The sequence below is a fragment of the Scyliorhinus canicula genome, chromosome 20 (genome assembly GCF_902713615.1).
Source record: "Scyliorhinus canicula chromosome 20, sScyCan1.1, whole genome shotgun sequence".
Taxonomy (NCBI): Eukaryota; Metazoa; Chordata; class Chondrichthyes; order Carcharhiniformes; family Scyliorhinidae; genus Scyliorhinus; species Scyliorhinus canicula.
In genome coordinates, this window is record NC_052165.1 from 84,925,870 (window position 1) to 84,951,352 (window position 25,483).

Here is a 25,483-nt window from a genome sequence, read left to right on the forward strand (position 1 = left end):
AGGATGTTTGTTGGTCTTGTGTGCTTGCATGATTGGACCTTTTATATGTTTTGAATTCCACATTCCCATCCAAACGTAATTACTTTTGATCTCCTTGCCTAAGAAGAAACTATCTACCTATTAAAAATATTCAATGCCTCCACTTTCACTGCCTCATGAAGCAGAGAGAGTTCCAAAGTTGCACAAGCCTTTGAGAGGAAACATTTCTCCTCAGCTCTGTCCTCAAAGACTATCCCCTAATTTTAAAAAACTGTCTTCCATTTCTGGACTCACCCACAAGAGGAAACATATTTGCCACATCCACTTTGTCAAGATCATTCATGATCTTATATACTTCAATCATTTCACCCCTCACAATTCTAAACTCCAATCACAACAGGCCAGCCTATCAAACCTTTCCGCATAGGACAACCTGTTCGTTCCAGGTAATGGACCGCAGAATCTAATGAACCACAAGAAAGGAGATTGCAGTAGCTCAGATAATTTTCAAATCTTCTCTGGCCACAGGAGAGATGCCAGAGGACTGGAGGGCAGCCTGTGGTGCCATTATTCAAGAAGGGAAAGGGAAAAAAACAGATAAGTACAGGCCAGTGAGTCTAACATCAGTGATAGGGAAATGATTGGAAACATTTCTGAGGAACAGAATTAATCTCCACTTGGAAAGACAACGATTAATCAAGGATAGTCAGCATGGCTTTGTCAGGGGAAGATCATGTCTAATAAACTTGATTTAATTTTTTGAGATGACTAGGTGGGTAGATGAGGGTAATCCAGTTGATGTAGTCTCCATGGACTTCAGTAAAGCTTTTGACAAGGTCTCGCATAGGAGACTGGTCAAGAAGGTAAGAGCCCATGGGGTTCAGAGCAATTTGGCAAATTGGATCCAAAATTGGCTTTGTGGCAGGAGGCAGAGGGTGATGGTCAAAGATTATTTTTGTGAGGGGAGCCTGTGTCCCCTGGTGGACCGCAGGATCGGTATTGAGTCCCTTGCTGTGTTTGTGGTGTACATTAATGATCTAGATGTGAACGTAAGAGGTATGATTGGTAAGTCCACAGATGACATGAAAATTAGTGGTGTGGCAAATAGCGTGGAGAAAAGCCTTAGTTTACAGGGTGATATTGATTGGGTGGCATGGTAGCACAGTGGTTAGCACTGTTGCTTCACAGCACCAGGGTCCCAGGATCGATTGGGTCACTGTCTGTGCGGAGTATGCATGTTCTCCCCATGTCTGCGTGGGTTTCCTCCCACAAGTCCCGAAAGACACTGTGTTGGGCAATTTGGACATTCTGAATTCTCCTTTTCGTGTACACGAACAGGCATCGGAATGTGGTGACTAGGGGCTTTTCACAGTAACTACATTGCAGTGTTAATGTAAGCCTACTTGTGAAAATAAAGATGATGATTATTATTATTAGATGGTCTGGTCAGATGGGCGGAACAGTGACAAATGGAATTTAACCCGATAAAGTGTGAGGTGATGCATTTTGGGAGGACTAAAGGTCAGGGAATACATAATGAATTGCCGGACACTAGGAAGTAAAGAGGATCAGTCGGACCTTGAAATGCATGTTTGTACGACCCAGTAGATACGGTGGTAAAGAAGGCATATGGGATACTTGCCTTTATTAGCCAAGGCATAGAATATAAGAGCAGGGAGGTTATGATGGAGCTGTATAAAACACTTATTTGGCCAGGTTGAGATCAGAGCTTTACAGGGGCAGCAGCACGGTGGCGCAGTGGTTAGCATTGCTATTGAACAGTGGTGCGGGCTCGAGAGGCTGAATTGCCCATTCCTTCTCAGAGTTCATCTGTTCTATGAAAGAACTTCTCTGGCTGATTTCACCATCCAGTTCTGTCGCACTGTACGTAATATGATCATGATCAAGAAGAGGATTTCTTGATTAATTTGAAGACCAGGAAAAAGGCAGAAGAATGGGGATAAGGAACATATCAGCCATGATCGAATTGCAGACTAGACTAGACTTGATGGGCTGAATGGCCTAGTTCTGCTCCTATATCTTACGAACTTCTATTAGGCCACAACTAGAGTACTGTATTCAGTTCTGGTCGATCTATCTCTGTCTTAAAGACACAGTGATTTGGTCACCGTAGCTTTCTGTGGCAAAGAGTTGAACAGATTCACCACCCTCTGGTTGAAGAAATTTCTCCTCATCTCTATTTTAAAGGCTTGTCCCTTAAGTCTGAGATTGTGTTCTCTGGTTCTAGTTTCTCCTACTAGTGGAAACAATCTCTCCACGTCCACTCTATCCAGGCCTCTCAGTATTCTGTAAGTTTCAACGATATCTCCCTTCATCCTTCTAAACTCCAATGAGTACAGACCCAGAATCTTCAACCGCTCCTCATATGACAAGAGAGATTGGATAGGCTGGGATTATTTTCACTCGAGCAGAGAAGGCGAAGAGAGACCTTATTGAGGTGTACAAAATTATGAAGGACATAGATAGAAATAAACTTTTCCCTTTAATAGAGGGGCCATTAACTGATTTAAGATAGATTTGGAGGGATTCGAGGGGAAACCTTTTCACCCAAAGTGTGGTGGGAATCTGGAATTCTCTGTCTGAAAGGGTGGAAACTCGCAACGTTTAAGAAGCATTGAGGTGAAGCGCCATAGCAAGGGCCCGGACCAAATGCTGGAATTAAGGGTTAGAATAGATAGGTATTTGATGGCCGGCACAGTCACGATGGGCCGAAGGGTCTCTTTGTGTGCTGTAAACATCTAATTTAAAAAAAAAAAAATTTCGAGTACCCAATTCATGTTTTCCAATTAAGGGGCAATTTAGCGTTGCCAATCCACCTACCCTGCACATCTTTGGGTTGTGGGGGCGAAACCCACGCAAACACGGGGAGAATGTGTAAACTCCACACGGACAGTGACCCATAGCCGGGATTGAACCTGGGACCTCGGCGCCGTGATGCAGCAATGCTAACCACTGCACTATTGTGCTGCTCCTGTAAAGCTCTATGACGAACCTCCTCTGAACTGCCTCCAACGCATTTACATCGTCCTATAATTAAGAAGATCAAAACTAAACACAGTATTCAAGATGTGTTCTCACCAGTGCCCTGTATAGCTAAAGCATAACATCTTAACGGGTAATAAATACTCTGCTTTATTATTCTTCCTGGGCGGCCAGATAGCACAGTGGGGAGTACTGTGGCTTCACAGCTCCAAGGTCACAGGTTCGATTCCAGGCTTGGATCACTGTCCGTGCAGATCTCCCCATGTCTGTGTGGGTTTCCTCCCACAGTGCTAAATCGCTGGCTTTAAAATCAGACCAAGGCACGGCAGCAGCACGGTTCAACTCCCGTACCAGCCTCCCCGAACAGGCGCCGGAATGTGGCGACTAGGGGCTTTTCACAGTAACCTAATTTGAAGCCTACTTGTGACAATAAGGAATTTTCATTTCAGTCCAAAGATGTGCAGGTTAGGTGGATTGGCCATGAAAGGTTAGATCAGGGTACGGGGATAGGGTGGAGGTGTGGGCTTGGGTGGGGTGGTCTTTCCAAGGATCGGTGCAGACTCGATGGGCCAAATGGCCTCCTGCACTGTAAATTCTATGTTCAAAATGAGCAACTTCACATTTCCCACATTATGCTCCACCTGTCAGATTTTTGCCCATTCAGTCAACCTGTCTATATCCACCGGCAAACTTAGTACATTGTCTTCACAACATAGAACCAGAGCATTCCTACAATGCGGAAGAAAGTCATTTGGTCTGTCAAGTCTGCACTAACTCTCTGAAAGTCCACTCCCCTGCCCCATCCTCGTAACCACACCTAACCTGCTGCACATCTTTGGACATCAAGTTGTCATACGGAAGGGGGAAGTTTTGGGTATTCTAAAAGACATTAAGGTGGACAAGTCCCCAAGACCGGATGGGATCTATCCCAGGTTACTGAGGGAAGCAAGGGTCGAAATAGCTGGGGCCTGAACAGATATCATTGCAGCATCCTTGAGCACGGGTGAGGTCCCGGAGGACGAGAGAATTGCTAATCTTGTCCCTTTGTTTAAGAAGGGTAGCAGGGATAATCCAGGGAATTATAGACCTGTGAGCTTTGACATCAGTGGTAGGCAAACTGTTGGAGAAGATACTGAGGGATAGGATCTATTCACATCTGGAAGAAAATAGACTTATCAGTGATAGGCAGCATGGTTTTGTGCAGGGAAGGTCATGTCTTACAAACCTAATAGAATTCTTTGAGGAAGTAACAAAGTTAATTGATGAGGGAAGGGCTGTAGATGTCATATACATGGACTTCAGTAAGGCATTTGATAAAGTTTCCCATGGTAGGTTGATGGAAAAAGTGAAGTCGTATGGGGTACAGGGTATACTAGCTAGATGGATAAAGAACTGGCTGGGCAACAGGAGACAGAGAGTAGTGGTGGAAGGGAGTGTCTCAAAATGGAGAAGGGTGACTAGTGGTGTTCCACAGGGATCCGTGCTCGGACCACTGTTGTTTGTGATATACATAAATGATCTGGAGGAAGGTATAGGTGGTCTGATTAGCAAATTTGCAGATTATACTAAGATTGGTGGAGTTGCAGATAGCGAGGAGGACTGTCGAAGATTACAGCAAAATATAGATAGATTGGAGAGTTGGGCAGAGAAATGGCAGATGGAGTTCAATCCAGGAAATGCGAGGTGATGCATTTTGGAAGATCAAATTCAAGAGCGGACTATATGGTCAATGGAAGAGTTCTGGGGAAAATTGATGTACAGAGAGATCTGGGAGTTCAGGTCCATTGTACCCTGAAGGTGGCAACACAGGTTGATAGAGTGGACAAGAAGGCATACATCATGCTTGCCTTCATCGGACGGGGTATTGAGTACAAGAGTAGGCAGGTCATGTTACAGTTGTATAGGACTTTGGTTAGGCCACATTTGGAATACTGCGTGCAGTTCTGGTCGCCACATTACCAGAAGGATGTGGATGATTTAGAGAGGGTACAGAGGAGGTTCACCAGGATGTTGCCTGGTATGGAGGGTGCTAGCTATGAAGAAAGGTTGAGTAGATTAGGATTGTTTTCGTTGGAAAGACGGAGGTTGAGGGGGGACCTGATTGAGGTCTACAAAATTGAGAGGTATGGACAGGGTGGATAGCAACAAGCTTTTTCCAAGATTGGGGGTGTCAGTTACAAGGGGTCACGATTTCAAAGTGAGAGGGGGAAAGTTTAAGGGAGATGTGCGTGGAAAGTTTTTTACGCAGAGGGTGGTGGGTGCCTGGAACGCTTTGCCAGCTGAGGTGGTAGAGGCGGGCACCATAGCATCATTTAAGATGCATCTAGACAGATATATGAACAGGCAGGGAACAGAGGGAAGTAGACCTTGGAAAATAGGCAACAGGTTTAGATAAAGAATCTGGATCGGTGCAGGCTGGGAGGGCCGAAGGGCCTGTTCCTGTGCTGTAATTTTCTTTGTTCTCTTTTATTTGTACTAAGGGACAATTTGGACACTAAAGGGCAATTTATCATGGCCAACCCATCTAACCTGCACATATTTGGACTGTCGTCTTCAAATTTAGCTGTCATGCCTTCACTCCCCTCATCGAGTCATTGAGATAATTGTAAAATGTTGAGGCCCCAGTACAGACCCCTATGATACTCTTACCAATCAGGCCAAGACCCAGTTTTCTGCCAGCCAGCCTATCTTCAATCCAATACATTACCACCTACACCATGAGCTTTAATTTTCCACAATAACTTTTGATGTGACACCTTATCAATGTTTTCTGAGAGGGTGGTTAGCATATTATTATGAAATGAAATAAAAATCGCTTATTGTCACAAGTAGGCTTCGAATGAAGTTACTGTGGAAAGCCCCTCGTCGCCACATTCCAGCGCCTGCTCGGGGAGGTTGTTACGGCTGCTGGCCTGCCTTGGTCTGCTTTCAAAGCCAGCGTTTAGCCCTGTGCTAAACAGCCCCTGTTTATTATATTATTATTATTACTTCACGGATTCCCGCGCTGGGAGATGGTGGGGGCGGGGTCGGGGCTGAGAAGCGCGGGTCGTTGCTGGCTGTTTTCTTTTCCCGCGCAAGAGCGGGGGGGAGGAGGACCCATTGACGGGCACGATGGAGGAGGGGTAGTCCCACGTGGGGAGGAGTCGGAGGTAGGGTGGAAGTCGCCGGGGTCAGCAGAAGTTAGCTGGCTCACGGGAGTGCTATGGAGGGAGGGGCTAGGAGGGGTCCTAGCCTGGGGGGGGAGGGGGTTACCGGGTTGCTGCTGAAACGGTCAGGAAGGAGCTGGAGGACGCAGGGGGTGCTGGAGGGGGGGAGTTGCCGCCGTGGGAAACTGGCAGAGCGGGGGACGCTGGCCGGGGGTGGGCAAGGGATGGTGTATGGCTAATCGGCAGGGGAGGGGGGCAGGGAGCCCTCTGATCCGGCTGATAACCTGGAATGTGAGGGGGCTGAATGGGCCGGTCAAACGGGCCCGGGTATTTGCGCACCTGAAGAGGCTGAAGGCGGATGTGGCCATGCTCCAGGAGACACACCTGAGAGTGGTGGACCAGGTTCGGCTGAGGAAGGGATGGGTAGGCCAAGTATTTCACTCAGGGCTGGATGAGAAGAGTAGGGGGGTGGCGATCCTGGTGGGGAAGAAGGCGTCGTTTGAGGCGTTAAATGTGGTGGCTGACAGTGGCGGGAGATATGTGATGGTGAGTGGTAAGCTGCAGGGGGAGCGGGTGGCGTTGGTGAATGTTTACGCCCCAAATTGGGACGATGTGGGGTTTATGCGGCGTATGTTGGGCCGCATTCTGGACCTGGAGGTGGGGGGCCTGATCATGGGGGGGGGGGACTTCAACGCAGTACTGGATCCCCCATTGGATCGATCCAAGTCCCGGACGGGGAGGAGGCCGGCGGCAGCTAAGGTATTGAGGGGATTTATGGACCAGATGGGGGGGGTGGATCCCTGGAGGTTTGCGAGGCCAAGGGCCAGGGAGTACTCGTTTTTCTCCCACGTACATAAGGCCTACTTGAGGATTGATTTTATTTGTCCTGAGCAGGGGGTTGGTTTCGAGGGTGGAGGATGTGGAATACTCCGCCATTGCCATTTCAGATCATGCCCCGCACTGGGTGGACCTCGGGCTGGGGGAAGAGAGCGACCAACGTCCGCTCTGGCGCTTGGAGGTGGGGCTGCTGGCAGATGAGGAGGTGGCCGAGAGGGTTCGGGGGTGTATCGAGAGGTACCTTGAGGCCAATAACAACGGGGAGGTCCAAGTGGGGAGGCATTGAAGGCGGTGATGAGGGGGGAATTGATCTCCATCCGAACCCATAGGGAGAGGGGGGAGCAGAAGGAGAGGGAGAGACTGATAGGGGAGATGGTGCAGGTGGATAGGAGATATGCCCCAGAGGAGGGATTGCTGGGAGAGGCGTAGCCTTCAGGCCAGATTCGACCTATTGACTACCAGAAAGGCCGAAGCTCAGTGGAGGAAAGCACAAGGGGCGGTGTATGAGTATGGGGAGAAGGCGAGCAGGATGCTGGCACACCAGCTCCGAAAGCGGGACGTGGCCAGGGAGATTGGGGGAGTGACGGATAAGGCTGGGAAGATGGTGCGGAGGGGAGTAGATGTTAATGGGGTCTTCAGAGACTTCTATGGGGAACTGTACCGGTCGGAACCCCCGGTGGAGGGGGGTGGAATGGGGCGCTTCTTGGACAAGCTGCGATTCCCGAGGGTGGAGGAGGAGCAGGTGGAGGGACTGGGGGCGCCAATCGAACTGGAGGAGGTGGTCAAAGGGATAGGGAGCATGCAGTCGGGGAAGGTGCCGGGGCCGGATGGGTTACCAGTGGAATTTTATAAAAGGTATTTGGACCTGTTGGTCCGGACCTTTAACGAGGCAAGGGAGGGGGGGGGGGGGGGGGGGGGGGGGGCTATGCCCCCAACTATGTCACGGGCGCTGATTTCCTTGATCCTGAAGCGGGACAAGGACCCTCTGCAGTGCGGGTCATATAGGCCGATTTCGCTGCTAAACGCCGACGCTAAGCTGCTGGCAAAGATCCTGGCCACTAGAATAGAGGATTGCGTGCCCGAGGTCATTCATGAGGACCAGACGAGGTTTGTGAAGGGAAGGCAGTTGAATGCGAACGTGCGAAGGCTCCTCAATGTCATGATGCTGGCCATGGAAGGGGAGGCAGAGATAGTGGTGGCATTGGATGCGGCGAAGGCCTTTGATAGGGTTGAGTGGGAGTATCTGTGGGAGGTGCTGGAGAGGTTTGGGTTTGGGGAGGGGTTTATCCGGTGGGTGAGGCTGCTCTACGAGGCCCCGATGGCGAGTGTAGCCATAAGTTGAACCTGGGCAAGAGTGAGTTGTTTGTGGTGCATCCGGGGGATCAAGAGGAGGTCGGAGTACTTTCGGCTGTACCGGGGGACGAGACAGGGGTGTCCCCTGTCCCCTTGCTCTTCGCGTTGGCGATTGAGCCCATGGCATTGAGGGAGTCAGGGAACTGGAGGGGCCTGGTGCGGGGTGGGGAGGAGCATCGAGTGTCGCTGTATGCGGACGACCTGTTGCTGTATGTGGCGGACCCGGTGGGGGGGATACGGAGGTGATGAGGATTCTTAGTGAATTCGGGGGTTTCTCTGGATATAAGTTGAACCTGGGCAAGAGTGAGTTGTTTGTGGTGCATCCGGGGGATCAAGAGGAGGGGATTTGTAGGCTCCCACTGAAGCAGGCAGGGAAGAGCTTTAGGTACCTAGGGGTCCAGGTGGCTGGGAGTTGGGGGGCCCTGCACAAGCTCAACCTCACAAGGTTGGTGGAGCAGATGGAGGAGGAGTTTTAGAGGTGGGATATGTTACCGCTGTCACTGGCGGGGAGGGTGCAGTCCGTTAAGATGACGGTGCTCCCGAGGTTTTTGTTCCTGTTCCAGTACCTCCCCATCCTTATCCCGAAGGCCTTTTTTAGGAGGGTCAACAGGAGTATTACGGGATTTGTGTGGGCGCATGGGACTTCGAGGGTGAGAAGGGTGTTCCTGGAACGGGGCAGGGATGGGAGGGCTGGCGTTGCCCAACCTCTGTGGGTGCTATTGGGCTGTTGGCAGCGATGGTGCGTAAGTGGGTAATGGACGAGGAAGGGGCAGCATGGAAGAGGATGGAGATGGCGTCCTGTGTAGGCACGAGCCTGGAGGCGCTGGTAACGGCGCCACTGCCGCTCCCTCCAACGAGGTATACCAGGAACCCGGTGGTGGCGGCTACCCTCAAAATTTGGGGGCAATGGAGACGACATAGGGGAGAAGTGGGGGGCTCGATGGAGGCCCCGATACTGGGGAACCATCAGTTTGTCCCAGGGAGCATTGATGGCGGATTTCTGGGCTGGCACAGGGCAGGGGTTAGGAGGTTGAGGGACCTGTTTGTGGAGGGGAGGTTCGCGAGCTTGGGGGAGTTAGAGGGGAAGTTTGGGCTCCCCCCGGGGAACATGTTTAGGTACATGCAGGTGAGGGCGTTTGTTAGGCAGCAGGTGGAGGGGTTCCCCTTGCTGCCCCCATGAGGGGTGCGGGATCGGTTGCTCTCGGGGGTGTGGGTTGGAGGAGGGAGGATTTCGGACATATACCGGGTAATGCAGGAGGTAGACAAGGCCTCGGTGGAGGAACTGAAGGGTAAATGGGAAGAGGAGCTGGGTGAGGAGATTGAGGAGGGGACATGGGCGGATGCCCTGGAGAAAGTGAATTCCTTCTCTTCCTGTGCGAGGCTTTGCCTCATACAGTTCAAGATGCTGCATAGGGCCCACATGACTGGGACGAGGATGAGTAGGTTTTTCGGGGGCGAGGACAGGTGTGCTAGGTGCTCGGGGAGCCCAGCGAACCACGCCCATATGTTCTGGGCGTGCCCAGCGTGGGGGAGTTTTGGAAGGGGGTAGCAAGGACGGTGTCGAGGGTGGTGGGATCCAGGGTCAAGCCAGGCTGGGGACTCGCAATTTTTGGGGTTGCAGTGGAGCCGGGAGTGCAGGAGGCGAAAGAGGCCGGTGTTCTGGCCTTTGCGTCCCTAGTAGCCCGGCGGAGGATCTTGCTCCAATGGAAGGATGCGAGGCCCCCAAGCGTGGAGGCCTGGATCAATGATATGGCGGGGTTCGTTAAATTGGAGAAAGTGAAATTTGCCCTGAGGGGATCAGTACAAGGGTTCTTTAGGGGGTGGCAGCCTTTCCTGGACTTCCTGGCGGAACGGTAGGGAAATAGGCCGGCAGCAGCAGCAACCCGGGGGGGTTTGGATCGGTGGGAGGGAGAACCGTGTGCATGGGTTTGTGGGATGTGGCGGGTGTTATCTCTTTCCCTTTTGTTGTTTGGGTGTTCTTTTGGTTTTTTTTTTCTTTTGTTTGTAGTTGCTTTTGAAGTTGGGTGAGTATTGTTCTTGGGGTGTTCCCGCGGTTGTTTTGTAAATAGAGTTGAGATGTTTATATTTTGTAAAAATTTCAATAAAAATTATTTTTTTTTAAAAATGATTACTTCACGGCATCAAGGACCCAGGTTCGATCCCGGCCCCGGGCCCCTGTCCGTGTGGAGTTTGCACATTTTCCCCGTGACTACGTGGGTCTCACCCCCACAACCTAAAAAGATGCGCAGGGTCAGTGGATTGACCACGCTAAATTGCCCCTTAATTGGAAAAAAAATAATTTGGTACTCTGAATTTATTTTTAAAAAGTGCTTTCTAGAAATCCAAGCACAGTACATCTACCGGCTCCCCTCCATCTTCAACATATGTTACTCCTTGAAAGAACATCAATAAATTAACACTAATGCATCTGCAATCGCATTAACAACCACTTTTCAGACCCCAGGATGATGTTCATCGGGACCCAGAGGCTTGTCAGCCACAGCGCCATCCGTCTGCTCAGTACCGCTTCCCTAGTCATAGAGGTTTACAGCATGAAAACAGGCCCTTCGTCCCAACCTGTCCATGCTGCCCAGTTTTTACCACTAAGCTAGTCCCAATTGCCCGCTTTTGGCCCATATCCCTCTGTACCCACCTTACGCATATAACTGTTCAAATGCTTTTTAAAAAACAAAATTGTACCCGCCTGTACAACTGCCTCTGGCAGCTGGTTCCAGGCCCCCACTACACTCTGTAAAGAAATTGCCTCTCTGGACCCTTTTGTACCTTTCCCTCTCACCTTAAACCTGTTCCCTCTAGTTTTAGACTCCCCTACCTTTGGGCAAATATGTTGTCTATCTACCTTATCAATGACTCTCATTATTTTATAGATCTCTATAAGATCACCCCTAAGCTCCAGGGAAAAAAAGTCCCAGTCTATCCAACCTCCTCTTATAACTCAAACCATCAAGTCCCGGTGGCAGCCTCATAAATATTTTCTGCACTCGTTCTAGTTTAATAATATCCTTTCTATAATAGGATGGCCAGAACTGTCCACAGTATTCATGCCTTACTAATGTCTTGTACAACTTCAACAAGACATCCCAATTCCTGTATTCAATGATCTGACCAATAAAACCAAGCATGCCGAATGCCTTCTTCACCACCCTGTCCACCTGTGACTCCAATGTCAAGGAGCTATGAACCTGTACTTCTAGATAACTCTTCCCCAACTCCCTACCATTAACTGCGTAGGTCCTGTCCTGATTCGATCAACCAAAATGCATCACCTCATATTTATCTAAATTAAATTCCATCTGCCATTTATCGGCCCACTGTCTCAATTGATCAAGATCCCGTTGCAATCCTAGATAACCTTCTTCACTGTCCACGATGCCACCAATCTTGGTGTCATCTGCAAACTTACCATGCCTCCTAAATTCTCATCCAAATCATTAATATAAATACCAAATAACAGTCCACCCAAATAGCACTGGTCCCTGAGGCACACTGCTGGTTACAGGCCTCCAGTTTGAAAAACAACCCTCCACAACCACCCTTTGTCTTCTGTTGTCAAGCCAATTTTGTATCCAATTGGCTACCTCACCCTGGATCCTATAAGACATAGGAGCAAAATTAGGCCACTCAGCCCATCGAGTCCGCTCCCCCATCAATCATGACTGATATTTTCTCATCCCCATTCTCCTGCCTTCTCCCCTTAACCCCGATCCCCTTATTAATCAAGAACCTATCTATCTCTGTCTTAAAGACACTCGGTGATTTGGCCTCCACAGCCTTCTGCGGCAAAGAGTTCCATAGATTCACCACCCTCTGGCTGAAGAAATTCCTCCTCATCTCTGTTTTAAAGGATCGTCCCTTTAGTCTGAAATGGTGTCTTCTGGTTCTACTTTTTCCGACAAGTGGAAATATCCTCTCCACTCTATCCAGACCTCGCAGTATCCTGTAAGTTTTAATAAGATTCCCCCTTGTCCTTCTAAACTCCAACGAATACAGACCCAGAGTCCTCAGCCGTTCCTCATATGACAAGCTCTTCATTCCAGGGATCATTCTTGTGAACCTCCTCTGGACCCTTTCCAAGGCCAGCACATCCTTACTTAGATACAGGGCCCAAAACTGCTCACAATACTCCAAATGGGGTCTGACCAGAGCCTTATTCAGTCTCAGAAGTACATCCTTGATCTTGTATTCTAGCCCTCTTGACATGAATGATAACATTTCATTTGCCGCCTTAACTGCTGTCTGAACCTGCACATTAACATAGAACATAGAACATAGAACAGTACAGCACAGAACAGGCCCTTCGGCCCTCGATGTTGTGCCGAGCAATGATCACCCCACTTAAACCCACGTAACCCGTATACCCGTAACCCAACAATCCCCCCATTAACCTTACACTACGGGCAATTTAGCATGGCCAATCCACCTAACCTGCACATCTTTGGACTGTGGGAGGAAACCGGAGCACCCGGAGGAAACCCACGCACACACGGGGAGGACGTGCAGACTCCACACAGACAGTGACCCAGCCGGGAATCGAACCTGGGACCCTGGAGCTGTGAAGCATTGATGCTAACCACCATGCTACCGTGAGGCCCTAACCTTAAGAGAATCGTGAACAAAGATTCCCAAGTCCCTTTGTGCTTCTGAGATGTAACCTTTTGCGACAACCTACCATGCAGTACCTTGTCAAAGGCCTTGCTAAAGTCCATGTAGACAACGTTGACTGCAGTGCCCTCTACCTTCTTGGTTATCCCTTCAAAAAACTCAATCAAATTCGTGAGACCAGATTTTCCACTCAGCCATGCTGACTGTCTCTAATCAGTCCTTGCCTCTCTAAATGCCTGTAGATCCTGTCTCTCAGAATACCTTCTAACCAACCACAGACGTTAGACTCACCGGCCTGTGAGACTCACAGGCTTATTACTGCAGCCCTTCTGAAACAAAGGCACAACATTTGGTGCCCTCCGATCTTCAGGCACCTCACCGGTGGCTGTCACCGATTCAAAAATCTCTGCTCGGGGACCCGCAATTTCCTCCCTCGCCTCCCACAACTTTCTTGGATGCATTTCATGCACCTTGATGCACTTTAAGGCTTCCAGCACCTCCTTCTCTGTAATATGTACACTCCTCTAGACATCATTATTTATTTCCCCAAATTCCCTAACATCCATGTCTTTCTGAACAGTAAATACCAGTGAGAAATATTCATTTAGGATCTCCCCCATCTCTTGTTGATCCGCACATAGGTGACCTTGTAGACCCTTAAGAGGCCCTAATCTCTCCCTAGTTACACTTTTGCCCTTTGTGTATTTGTAGAAGCTTTTGGATTCTCCTTGCCTTGTCTGCCAAAGCAATCTCATGTTCCCTTTTTGCCCTCTTGATTTCTGTCTTAACTCTACTCCAACAACCTTTATATTATTCAAGGGATCCACTTGATCCCAGCTGCCTATGCATGTCTTCTTTTTGACCAGGGCCTCAATATCCCGAGTCATCCAGGGTTCCCAACTTCTACCAGCCTTGCCCTTCACTCTAAAAGGAATGTGCTTACCCTGAACCCTGGTTAACACACTTTTGAAAACCTCCCACTTACCAGCTGTCCCTTTGCCTGCCAACAGACTCCCCCAATCCATTTGAAAGTTCCTGTCTAATATCATCAAAATTGACCTTGCCCCAATTTGAATTTAAACTTTTGGGCCAGACCTATCATTCTCCACAGCTATTTAAAAACTAATGGAATTATGGTCACTGGACCCAAAGTGATCCCTCATTACACTTCTGTCACCTGCCCTTCCTTATTTTCCAAAAGGAAGTCAGGTTTTGCCCCCTCTCTATTTGGGCCATCTACGTACTGAATGAGAAATTCCTCCTGAATATACTTGACAAATGCCTCTCCATCCAAGCTCCTAATGCTATGGCTGTCCTTGTCAATGTTGGGAAAGTTAAAGTACCCTAGTGATTGTAATTTCAGGCAAGTTCCCCTCTCTCCTCCTGATTTACATAGTGGAGACAGATGTAAATATTTGTTTTTTTTAATTTTATCCACCATTTCCTTATTATGTGCTATTAATTCCCATTCTCACTCTCCAGAGAACCAACCCTCACTTTCCAGGTATTGAAAAGGAAATGAATGAGTAGAAATCGTATTTTTTTATATAAATGAAATATTTTGCATATAATATTTCCTGGGTTTGTGCGTTGCAGGTTGACTGGGTGCAATGCGATGGCGGCTGTGACGAATGGTTCCATCAGGTCTGTGTGGGTGTCTCTTCTGAGATGGCAGAGAATGAGGATTACATCTGTACTGCATGCACCAGGCAAGTGGCCCCTGACTTCCGAGGAAGTGGACAAGAGCTGTCTGGGATATACACTGCCACATCTTTCTTGGAGGATTCAAAGGACAGCAGCTAATCCCATGTTACTGACTTTCATGGAAGTATTGTCAAGTTATTTGCTTTAAAGAGGACCATGGCCATAACTGATGTGCACAGCACTCTGCCAAAACTGCCACACACCCACATTTTGAAGGACCGGTGTGAAGAATATGGTTAAGAATAGTGTTGTGAAAAAAGTGAAGTTAGAGACAATTCTGTGCTCCACGATGTGTGAAAAGTAACCCCCTCATATCTGGTGGAGCTGGCGTAGTGGGATGGGGGAACCGCAAGAAGGGTAGCTGTGAAGAGAGGCAGGAGGTGTACGGGGGACCAATAGGGACCTGGTAGAGAGGAAACTTGGAGAGAAATTGAAAAGGAGCTGGGTGGTGGTGGGGAAAACAAAGTGGTGTGTAAGGGGGGAGAAGCGAGTTTGTTTCCACAATACATCACCCTCGGGGACTCGCAAGCTGTTCAGCTCTTCAGCGAGAAGGCAAAAATGTCATTACTTTTAAAAGTTAAGTATTTAATCGTTCACACCTTCTTTTAAAGTTGTTTTAATTATATTGAAACTTGTTTAGTCAGTTTGAAATTTGACTTTTCTTTTGAGGCACTTCTAGCATATTTTGATGAACTTAACAGCTGGCCCTTTGTGTGAAAGTGTAGGGCGTGTCACAGTCAGGTGTTGACAGTTTTTAACTGTTAATGTCTTTCCTGCACCATCTGGAGTCTGTTTTGGTTGAAAGTCCCCTGCTGCAGAGATCTTTTCAGATGCTGTATTTGTACAGAGCTCCCTCGTTGAGCAAAGATACCTCAAAATGTGCACACCTGAGCTGACATTTAATGGAGTGCATGCACCAATTATGCCTTGGGACCCAGCTAAACTAACGGGAACAAACACATTCCTCCGAGGTGCCCAGTCATTTTATGTATTTATGCAGGTTTTGCTGTAAGATACTAGGTTGTTTAGATTTTTTGCAGAAGTTTCTTGTTTTATTTATCTTTTTTTTGTGTTTTTCTAAACTTGTTTGAGAGGTGGAGAATTTTTTTTGGACTGTGTAATATGTATCAGGATGTAATGTCTTTACCTGTGTCTGATGAGAAAAATGCTTGTTGCAAGTTACGCACAGAATACAGCAACTGTAACAACTGGTGGATTTCCTATTTTTTTGTTGTGGAATGTATTTGCAATGAAATAGAATGTGCATTACACTTCAACCCTTCAGTCAGACATATTTAAGTAACAGCACACATACTGACACGGAAAGTCCTGTAACTCTGTGGATTTGGAATTTCTTCCCTGTAATTACTTCCTCATTCATTACTATAATATTATTGTTCCTATTATTAATGGGGGAAGCTTTAATTCTTACAATAGCTTCACCCATTGTCCTGTTAGAGCTGATAATTGTGATTGTGTCCCTTGTCTTAATTCCGAGGGCTGCTAATTTGGCAATCTCTATTGATTATCAGCTCATTCATGCCCATTAAATTTCACTGTAACCTGCAGGTATGGCATGGTTAGCACTGCTGCCTCTGAGAGCCAGGGACCCAACTTGAATTCCGGCCTTGGGTCACTGTCTGTGCGGCGTCTGCACATTCTCCCTGTGTCTGCGTGGGTTAGCTCCGGGTGCTCCGTTTTCTTCCCGCAGTCCAAAGATGTGCAGGTTGGGTAGATTGGCCGTGATAAATTACCCCTTAGAATCCAAAAGGTAAGGCGGGGATATGGGGATGGGGTAAGGAGTGGGCCTAGGTAGGTTGCTCTGCTGGAGGGTTGGTGCAGACTCATTGGGCCGAATGGCCTCCTTCTGCACTGTAGGGATTCTATGAAAGGTATGAAGGAATACAAAAACAAAATACTGCACGTGCTTGAAATCTGAAATAAAAGCAGAAAATTGTTGAAATACTCCAGGTCAGGCAGCATCTGGGAGAGAAACAGGCACTGCTGACATTACTGAGTTTGGGAATGCAGAAGACTGGCATGATTCCATTTGGAGAACGTACAGTGCCGACATACCCTGTTCAAGGAACGCACAGTTTCAAACACTGCTGAGCTCAGAGGGAACATAACATATATAGTATTGATTTCAGAGAACAGATGGTGCTAAATGCTATCATTCAGCCCCCAGCTTAAGCTCCATGCCAGAATTGTCCACTTTGATTTCTCCCATGGTTTTCTTCCCTTCATCCCTCTGTAAGAACAGTACAGCACAGGGACAGGCCCCTCGGCCTCCAAGCCTGTACCGGTCATGATACCAACCTTGGCCAAAACCCTCAACACTTCACTTCCTTGTGCCGTATCCCTCTCTACCATCCTATCCATGTATTTGTCGAGATGCCTTTTGAATGGCGTTAATGTATCTGCTTCCACAACCTCCCCTGGCAACGCATTCCAGGCACTCGCCACCCTCTGCGTAAAAAAACCTGCCTCGCACGTCTCCTCTAAACATTACTGCACAGACCTTAAACCTATTCCCCATAGTGACTGGGAAAGAGTGCCCCTCATAATCTTGTTGACCTCTATCAGGTCACCCCTTAACCTCCATCTTTCTAATGAAAACAGTCCGAATCTGTTCAGCCTCTCCACATAGCTAACACCCTCCAGACCAGGCAACATCCTGGTAAACCTCCTCTGCACCCTCTCCAAAGCCTCCACATCCTTCTGGTAGTGTGGCGACCAAAATTGTGCGCAATATTCCAAATGTGGCCGTACCAAGGTGACTGCAGCGTGACTTGCCAGTTTGTACAAAATGTTTTTGTACATACATAAAATTCGGACATGGAAGTGAGGTGAACAAAACTCTTTGGAACAAAATCAGCGCAATATCTTTGGTGTTTCATAATGCGTTAGCAAAGGAAAGAAAAATGTTTTAGCTTTAACAGGTAAGCCTTGATGAAAGAAAATGAAAACATCTCAAAAATGACTGGACATTTTTTGGGCATTGTTACTATTTCACCTGGGGCCAGAAAAGGAATTCTAACACCCAATTATTAATTGAAAGAATTATACCATGTGATTTCATGTTTTATACAAAAACCTCTCCTGTACTTTTCTGATTGTGGACTCCTCAGTTAAAGCATGGGCTTCACTGTGTTCTTGCTTCATGATTCCAAGTCAGAAATGCCCCTAGTTTCTGATATTCCTCTGCTACTGGTTCCAACTTGGCCTGTCTCCAAACTGCACCAAAGCTGAATTCAACTGTGAGAAATCACACAAGAAAAAAGCAAATAAAAACCTCCCTGTAATCTCTCCTTGCGCTAACGTGGCATGTCTGGAATGGCTAGTTTCTCGAATCCAGGTTTTTTCCATTTATCTTGAATTTAAAAATTCAATTCCCAAAACTAAACGCTGTAAAACATGTGAATCATAAAAATTTGCTACTTGTAACAACATTCATAAATGTGATGGGAAAGAATATAAAAATCCTTCAAAAGGAGTTTTTGATCATTCCGGAAACAGGTCGATGAAAATAGATTTATTAAAATAAGCATTTCTTTGCAAGAAAGTTAAAAGACGTCTCGAGAACTATGCAAACTATTGAAAGTTCATAAAAATAGGCCATCAACTTAACTAAGAGATATAAGCCCTTTGTGCAAGAAAATAGTGTTTCAAACAATCTTTTGTTTTGTACAGGAGAGGTTTTTGTTCTTAAAAACATCATAAAAATAATTTCACTCAGTCAAGTGAGCACTTCATGCCATAAGTTTCAAAGCAACTCTCATTTTTCCCACTTCATAGATGCAGCAGGTACACGGAGGAGAGTTTTTAGAGAGATGAGCAGTTCTTGCAAGAAAATCAAAACTTCCCAAAAACATTAAAAATAGCACTGCATCACAAAAAATCTTGTAACTCGTCAAGATTAACAGTTTTTGAAAAAAAAATCAGAACCTTTCCTAATCCAGAAACTTTTCTGAGGGGGGTGTGGCACAATGGTTAGCACGGCTGCCTCACAGCTCCAGGGTCCTAGGTTTAATTCCAAACTCGGGTGACTGTCTGTGGAGTCTGCATGTTCTCCCTGTGTCTGCGTGGGTTTCCTCCGGGTGCTCCAGTTTCCTCCCACTGTTGAAAGATGTGCAGGTTAGGTGGATTGGCCATGCTAAATTACCCCTTAGTGTCCAGATGTTTCAGTGGGGATAGGATGGGGGCATGGGCCGAGGTAGGGCACTCTTTCAAAGATGTGGAGATGCCGGCGTTGGACTGGGGTGAACACAGTAAGAAGTCTTACAACACCAGGTTAAAGTACAACAGGTTTGTTTCAAACACTAGCTTTCAGAGCACTGAGGAAGGAGCAGTGCTCCGAAAGCGAGTGTTTGAAACAAACCTGTTGGACTTTAACCTGGTGTTGTAAGATTTCTTACTGTACTCTTTCAAAGGGTTGGTAAAGACTCGATGGGCTGATGCATTGTAGGCATTCTATGAACATTCAGAAAAATAGCGGTGCATCACAACATTTTGCAAGAAAAACATCGGTATAACACAAAAGCGGATTTGAAGTAGTATTAGCATAGTTTGCAAGAAAATTACTTTTCAAAATGACTCAATTTCTTGGAGTATTCAGAAATACACCACCAAGACGTGTTTAGTCAACACTTGTGAAAGGAAAATCAAAAATGATTTTGCGAGGCGTTCATGGGAGGCATTGGTAAAAATGGCAGTATGTCAGAAAAAGTATTGAACTCTGAGTTAAGCAAATGTTCTTAATTTCTGTTTGACGTGCAGAAAATAATAGTATAATCATAAAAAATATTTAGCTAAGATTTGTGCTTTCTTCAAGAAAATCAAAAAATGAATAGAATTTAAAAAAAAAACAGCACTACATCCCCAAAATGCTTAACACTGAGAGATGAGCACTTTTTATCAGAAAATCAAAATGTTTGTAAATACGGATTTTGATTTTGTTGGGTGGAGGGTGTTGGTTGGCAATGAGGAAAAGTTGAAATGCATTAAAAAATCCACGAGGTTCCATGGTTTTTGAAGAAACAAAATACATGTGTCTGACTTTGTATATTAAAACAATTATGAAATATTAATCTTGTGCTCTTAACATTCAGAATCAACAAAAGATGATACATGTGAATTAACAGGCAAACTGTGAACACCATACAATAAATGGCAGATGCAACCGATGCTATGGATTTTTCAGCAACTTACCCAGACGTCACTGTTCACTGAATTACACAATCTCATTAAAGCTGTCATGGGCGAGGTGTGAAAAAGTAATTTTTTTTGCTTTTCAAAATGGACAAGGGCCGAGCTGACAAGATGGCAACAACTAGTCACGTGCTGCCTTCCAGTAGTTTCAAAGTAACGATGGGAAGCAATTAAAATGTCTGGAATGTAACTCTCCTAGCAGAGCATAAATATTATATTCCAACCCGGCAGACAGTGGGCCTGCTCCAGCCAAACTCTTAACAAAGGCAAACCTTCGCAGGTCCTAAACACCCATAATGGTGCCTATGGCCTAAGCATTGACTCTTCTAATGCAGTGGTTTCAATATGAGGGCTTCATTTAGCTAAATTGAACCAGTGTCTCCAAAAACAAAATAAATCCTCACTCCAGTCAAACACCGAGATTCCAGACATCCTTTGTCCAACATCGAGGAAGTATGTGGCATGACTTCTCCCAAGCTGCACTGGTGGAATTGTCCTCCAGTGTGAACAGGACCCCAGGAAAACAGTCTGTGCTGTCGACCATCAAGCAGGTGGTAACAAAAACAACTCTGACCCTGATCAAAGCAACTACTGGAACCTTCATACCTCCAAGACTTGACTCACGTACGAACCTTTCTCCCATCATGGAAGTCTCGCTCTGGAAAGACCGATCATTCTAAAATCTGCCAACGTGCCCTTGGAAGGAGCCTTCCGTTAGATTCCAGTCTGATTCCACACTGTGGACAGAACCTTAAATCTTGCGGCTGTGCCCAGACCCTTTTCCTTTTTCCTTATCCCCCATTTATTATGCCACATTGTGAAACGCCTCTCGCCTGCCTGTGTGTGTAAAAATAAACCAACCCTTTTTATTTAACCATACCTCAAGTTTTCTGTGCAAGTTATTAATAGAGGATTGGAACATTCCCAATTAAGGGCTGAGGAAAATACACATCATTTATAAACGGGGAAGTTAGTGGGGAGATTGGGGCAGTTTAAAGTAACTGTACTCCACCCTACCTCTTGACAAAACTGTGTCTCCCTCATGACGGATTTCAGTCTTAGAACATAGAACAGTACAGCACAGAACAGGCCCTTCGGCCCTCGATGTTGTGCCGAGCCATGATCACCCTACTCAAACACACATATCCACCCTATACCCGTAACCCAACAGTCCCCCCCTTAACCTTACTTTTTAGGACACTACGGGCAATTTAGCATAGCCAATCCACCTAACCCGCACATCTTTGGACTGTGGGAGGAAACCGGAGCACCCGGAGGAAACCCACGCACACACGGGGAGGACGTGCAGACTCCGCACAGACAGTGACCCAGCCGGGAATCGAACCTGGGACCAGGAACCTGGGATCTTGCCTCAGCAACAGGCCCTATATCTTCCAGCTCCAGTCCCCATCACCTCGGGAATTATTTGAGGGTGTACAAAGAACATTACAGCACAGGAACAGGCCCTTCAGCCCTCCGAGCCTCTACAGGTCATGATACCACCTTGGTCAAAACCCTCAGCCCTCTATACCCATCCTATCCATGTGTTTGTCAAGATGCCTTTTGAACGCTGTTAATGTATCTGCTTCCACAACCTCCCCTGGCGACGCGTTCCAGGCACTCACTACCCTCATCTAAAAAATGCTGCCTCACATATCCTCGAAGCTTTGCTGCACGGACCTTAAACATATGGCCCCCAGTGACTGACCCTTCCACCCTGGGAAAGAGTGCCTGCCCATCCACTCTATCCATGCCCCTCATAATCTTGTAGACCTCTTATCAGGTCATCGCTCAACCTCTATTGTTCTAATGAAAGCAGTCCAAGTCTATTCAGCCTCTCCACATAGCTAACACCCTCCGGACCAGACAACATCCTGGTAAACCTCTGCACCATTTCCAAAACTCCCACATCCTTCTGGTAATGTGGCGACCAGAATTGTGCTCAATATTCCAAGTGCGGCCGTACCAAGGTTCTATACAACTGTAGCGTGACTTGACAGTTTTTATACTTGCTGTCCCGTCCAATGAAGGCAAGCATTCTGTATGCTTTCTTGACTACTTTGTCCACTTGTCTTACATTTTCAAAGATCTGTGAACCTGTACATCCAGATCTCTCTGACTTTCTATATTCTGAAGAGCTTTGCCATTTATGGTATATTTCCCCTCTATGTTAGACCTACCAAAATGCATGACCTTACATCTGTCCGGATTAAACTCCATTTGCCATTTCTCTGCCCAAGTCTCCAACCTATCTATATCCGGGGCATCTCTGACTGTGTCTATATAAACATTTCTGGAACAAGCCTTTCCATTCACCTGAAGAAGGAGCCGTGCTCCGAAAGCTCGTGTTTGAAACAAACCTGTTGGACTTTAACCTGGTGTTGTAAGACTTCTTACTGTGCTCACCCCAGTCCAACGCCGGCATCTCCACATCATATCTATATCCTGTGTATCCTCTGATAATCCTCAACACTATCTGCCTCTCCACCAACCTTTGTAACATCCGCGAACTTACTAATCAGACTGGCTACATTTTCCTCCAAATCGTTTATGTATATTACAAACAACAGAGGCCCCAGCACAGATCGCCGTGGAATACCACTAGTCACAACCTTCCATTCGGAAAAAACACCCTTTAACTGCTACCCTTTGCCTTCTGTGACCGAGCCAGTTCTGTAGCCATCTCACCTCTGAGCCCGTGTGACTTTACCTGTCTGCCATGAGGCGCCTTGTCAAACGCAAAATCATCACCAGCTCCAGGCTCCCTCCGCTATCTCCTCCAGATCCTTCCCCCTCCGCTATCTCCTCCAGCTCCAGCCCCCTCCACTATCTGCTCCAGCCCCCTCCACTATCTCCTCCAGCTCCACACTCCCTCCGCTATATCCTCCAGCTCCTTCCCCCTCTGCTATCTCCTCCAGCTCCTCCCCCCTCCGCTATCTCCTCCAGCTCCTTCCCACTCCGCTATCTCCTCCAGCTCCTCCCCCCTCCGCTATCTCCTCCAGCTCCAGTGTCCCTCCACTATCTCCTCCAGCTCTGCTATCTCCTCCAGCTCCTTCCCCCTCTGCTATCTCCTCCAGCTCCACTCCCTCCGCTATCTCCTCCAGCTCCACTCTCCCTCCGCTATCTCCTCCAGCACCTTCCCCCTCCGCTATCTCCTCCAGCTCCACTCTCCCTCCGCTATATCCTCCAGCACCTTCCCCCTCCGCTATCTCCTCCAGCTCCTCCCCCCTCCGCTATCTCCTCCAGCTCCTTTCCACTCCGCTATCTCCTCCAGCTCCTTCCCCCTTCGCTATCTCCTCCAGCTCCAGTGTCCCTCCACTATCTCCTCCAGCTCTGCTATCTCCTCCAGCTCCTTCCCCCTCTGCTATCTCCTCCAGCTCCACTCCCTCCGCTATCTCCTCCAGCTCCACTCTCCCTCCGCTATCTCCTCCAGCACCTTCCCCCTCCGCTATCTCCTCCAGCTCCCTCCACTATCTCCTCCAGCTCCTTCCCCCTCCGCTATCTCCTCCAGCTCCTTCCCCCTCCGCTATCTCCTCCAGCTCCTTCCCCCTCCACTATCTCCTCCAGCTCCTTCCCCCTCCGCTATCTCCTCCAGCTCCTTCCCCCTCCGCTATCTCCTCCAGCTCCTTCCCCCTCCGCTATCTCCTGCAGCTCCTTCCCCCTCCACTATCTCCTCCAGCTCCACTCTCCCTCCGCTATCTCCTCCAGCTCCTTCCCCCTCCGCTATCTCCTCCAGCTCCTTCCCCCTCCGCTATCTCCTCCAGCTCCTTCCCCCTCCGCTATCTCCTCCAGCTCCTTCCCCCTCCGCTATCTCCTCCAGCTCCAGGCTCCCTCCTCTATCTTCTCCAGCTCCTTCCCCCTCCACTATCTCCTCCAGCTCCAGCCCGCTCCGCTATCTCCTCCAGCTCCAGCCCGCTCCGCTATCTCCTCCAGCTCCAGGCTCCCTCCTCTATCTCCTCCAGCTCCTTCCCCCTCCGCTATCTTCTCCAGCTCCAGCCCGCTCCGCTATCTCCTCCAGCTCCAGGCTCCCTCCGCTATCTCCTCCAGCTCCTTCCCCCTCCGCTATCTCCAGTCCCCCTCCAGCTCCAGCCCCCCTCCACTGTCACCTCCAGCTGCAGTCACCCTCTGCTATCTCCTCCAGCTCCTTCCCCCACCCCCTCCACTATCTCCTCCAGCTCCACTCTCCCTCTGCTAACACCTCCAGCTACTGCCCCTCTCCCCAATCACCTCCAGTTTTACCCTCACCTATCACCTCTAGCCCCTGTCACCTCCAGGTCATCTTGTCAATTCTTGCCCTCTCCCCATCACCTTCCACCACAAAGAATGAAGTAAAGCTTAATTAAGTAAAGATTTCCCGTCACTGTGCTGAAGTTGGATCTCAAGGTGTGTCCTTTCTGACAGGGGGATCTGTCCATTGGTGAACTGGTCTCGGTGTCCCAAATCCAGCCACAGGAAGGCATTTCAGTGGACAGGGAGACAGGTACCAAAGGGCCTCCATGTGGCTCTTGGTGTGGAAGCTTTTCTTCCAGTTCCTGTACTGCCTACTCTGCTAATGGCTTCCTGTTGGGGACTTTGTTCTCCTGAAAAAAAATGCTGAAGGTGCCCGAACGACTCACTGCTCGTCCTGTTAGACCACCCACCCACTGCTCTACCTGTTAGACCACCCACCCACTGCTCGTCCTGTTAGACCACCCACCCACTGCTCGTCCTGTTAGACCACCCACCCACTGCTCGTCCTGTTAGACCACCCACCCACTCTCGTCCTGTTAGACCACCCACCCACCCATTGCTTGTCCTGTTAGACCACCCACCCACCCACTGCTTGTCCTGTTAGACCACCCACCCACTGCTCGTCCTGTTAGACCACCCACCCACTGCTTGTCCTGTTAAACCACCCACCCACCCACTGCTCGTCCTGTTAGACCACCCACCCACCCACTGCTCGTCCTGTTAGACCACCCACCCACTGCTCATCCTGTTAGACCACCCACTGCTCGTCCTGTTAGACCACCCACTGCTTGTCCTGTTAGACCACCCACCCACCCACTGCTCATCCTGTTAGACCACCCACCCACTGCTTGTCCTGTTAGACCACCCACCCACCCACTGCTCGTCCTGTTAGACCACCCACCCACGCACTGCTCTTCCTGTTAGACCACCCACTCACTGCTCGTCCTGTTAGACCACCCACCCACCCACTGCTCTTCCTGTTAAGACCACCCACCCACCCACTGCTCTTCCTGTTAGACCACCCACCCACCGCTCGTCCTGTTAGACCACCCACCCACTGCTCGTCCTGTTAGACCACCCACCCACTGCTCGTCCTGTTAGACCACCCACCCACTGCTCGTCCTGTTAGACCACCCACCCACTGCTCGTCCTGTTAGACCACCCACCCACTGCTCGTCCTGTTAGACCACCCACCCACTGCTCGTCCTGTTAGACCACCCACCCACTGCTCGTCCTGTTAGACCACCCACCCACCCACTGCTCGCCCTGTTAGACCACCCACCCACTGCTCGTCCTGTTAGACCACCCACCCACCCACTGCTCGTCCTGTTAGACCTCCCACCCACCCACAGCTCGTCCTGTTAGACCTCCCACCCACCCACTGCTCGTCCTGTTAG

General features: G+C 48.4%; 1 protein-coding gene across 1 annotated transcript in view; it reads left to right on the forward strand.

The window, feature by feature from the left end:
* Positions 1–15,856, forward strand: part of kdm5a (lysine (K)-specific demethylase 5A) — a 299,634-nt gene extending 283,778 nt beyond the window's left edge. Inside the window, exon 29 of the mRNA XM_038780318.1 lies at positions 14,538–15,856. Within this exon, the coding sequence (XP_038636246.1) occupies positions 14,538–14,744 (207 nt within the window). The 3' untranslated portion in view covers positions 14,745–15,856. The remainder of the gene's footprint in view (positions 1–14,537) is intronic.
* The last annotated feature ends 9,627 nt before the right edge of the window (positions 15,857–25,483 follow it).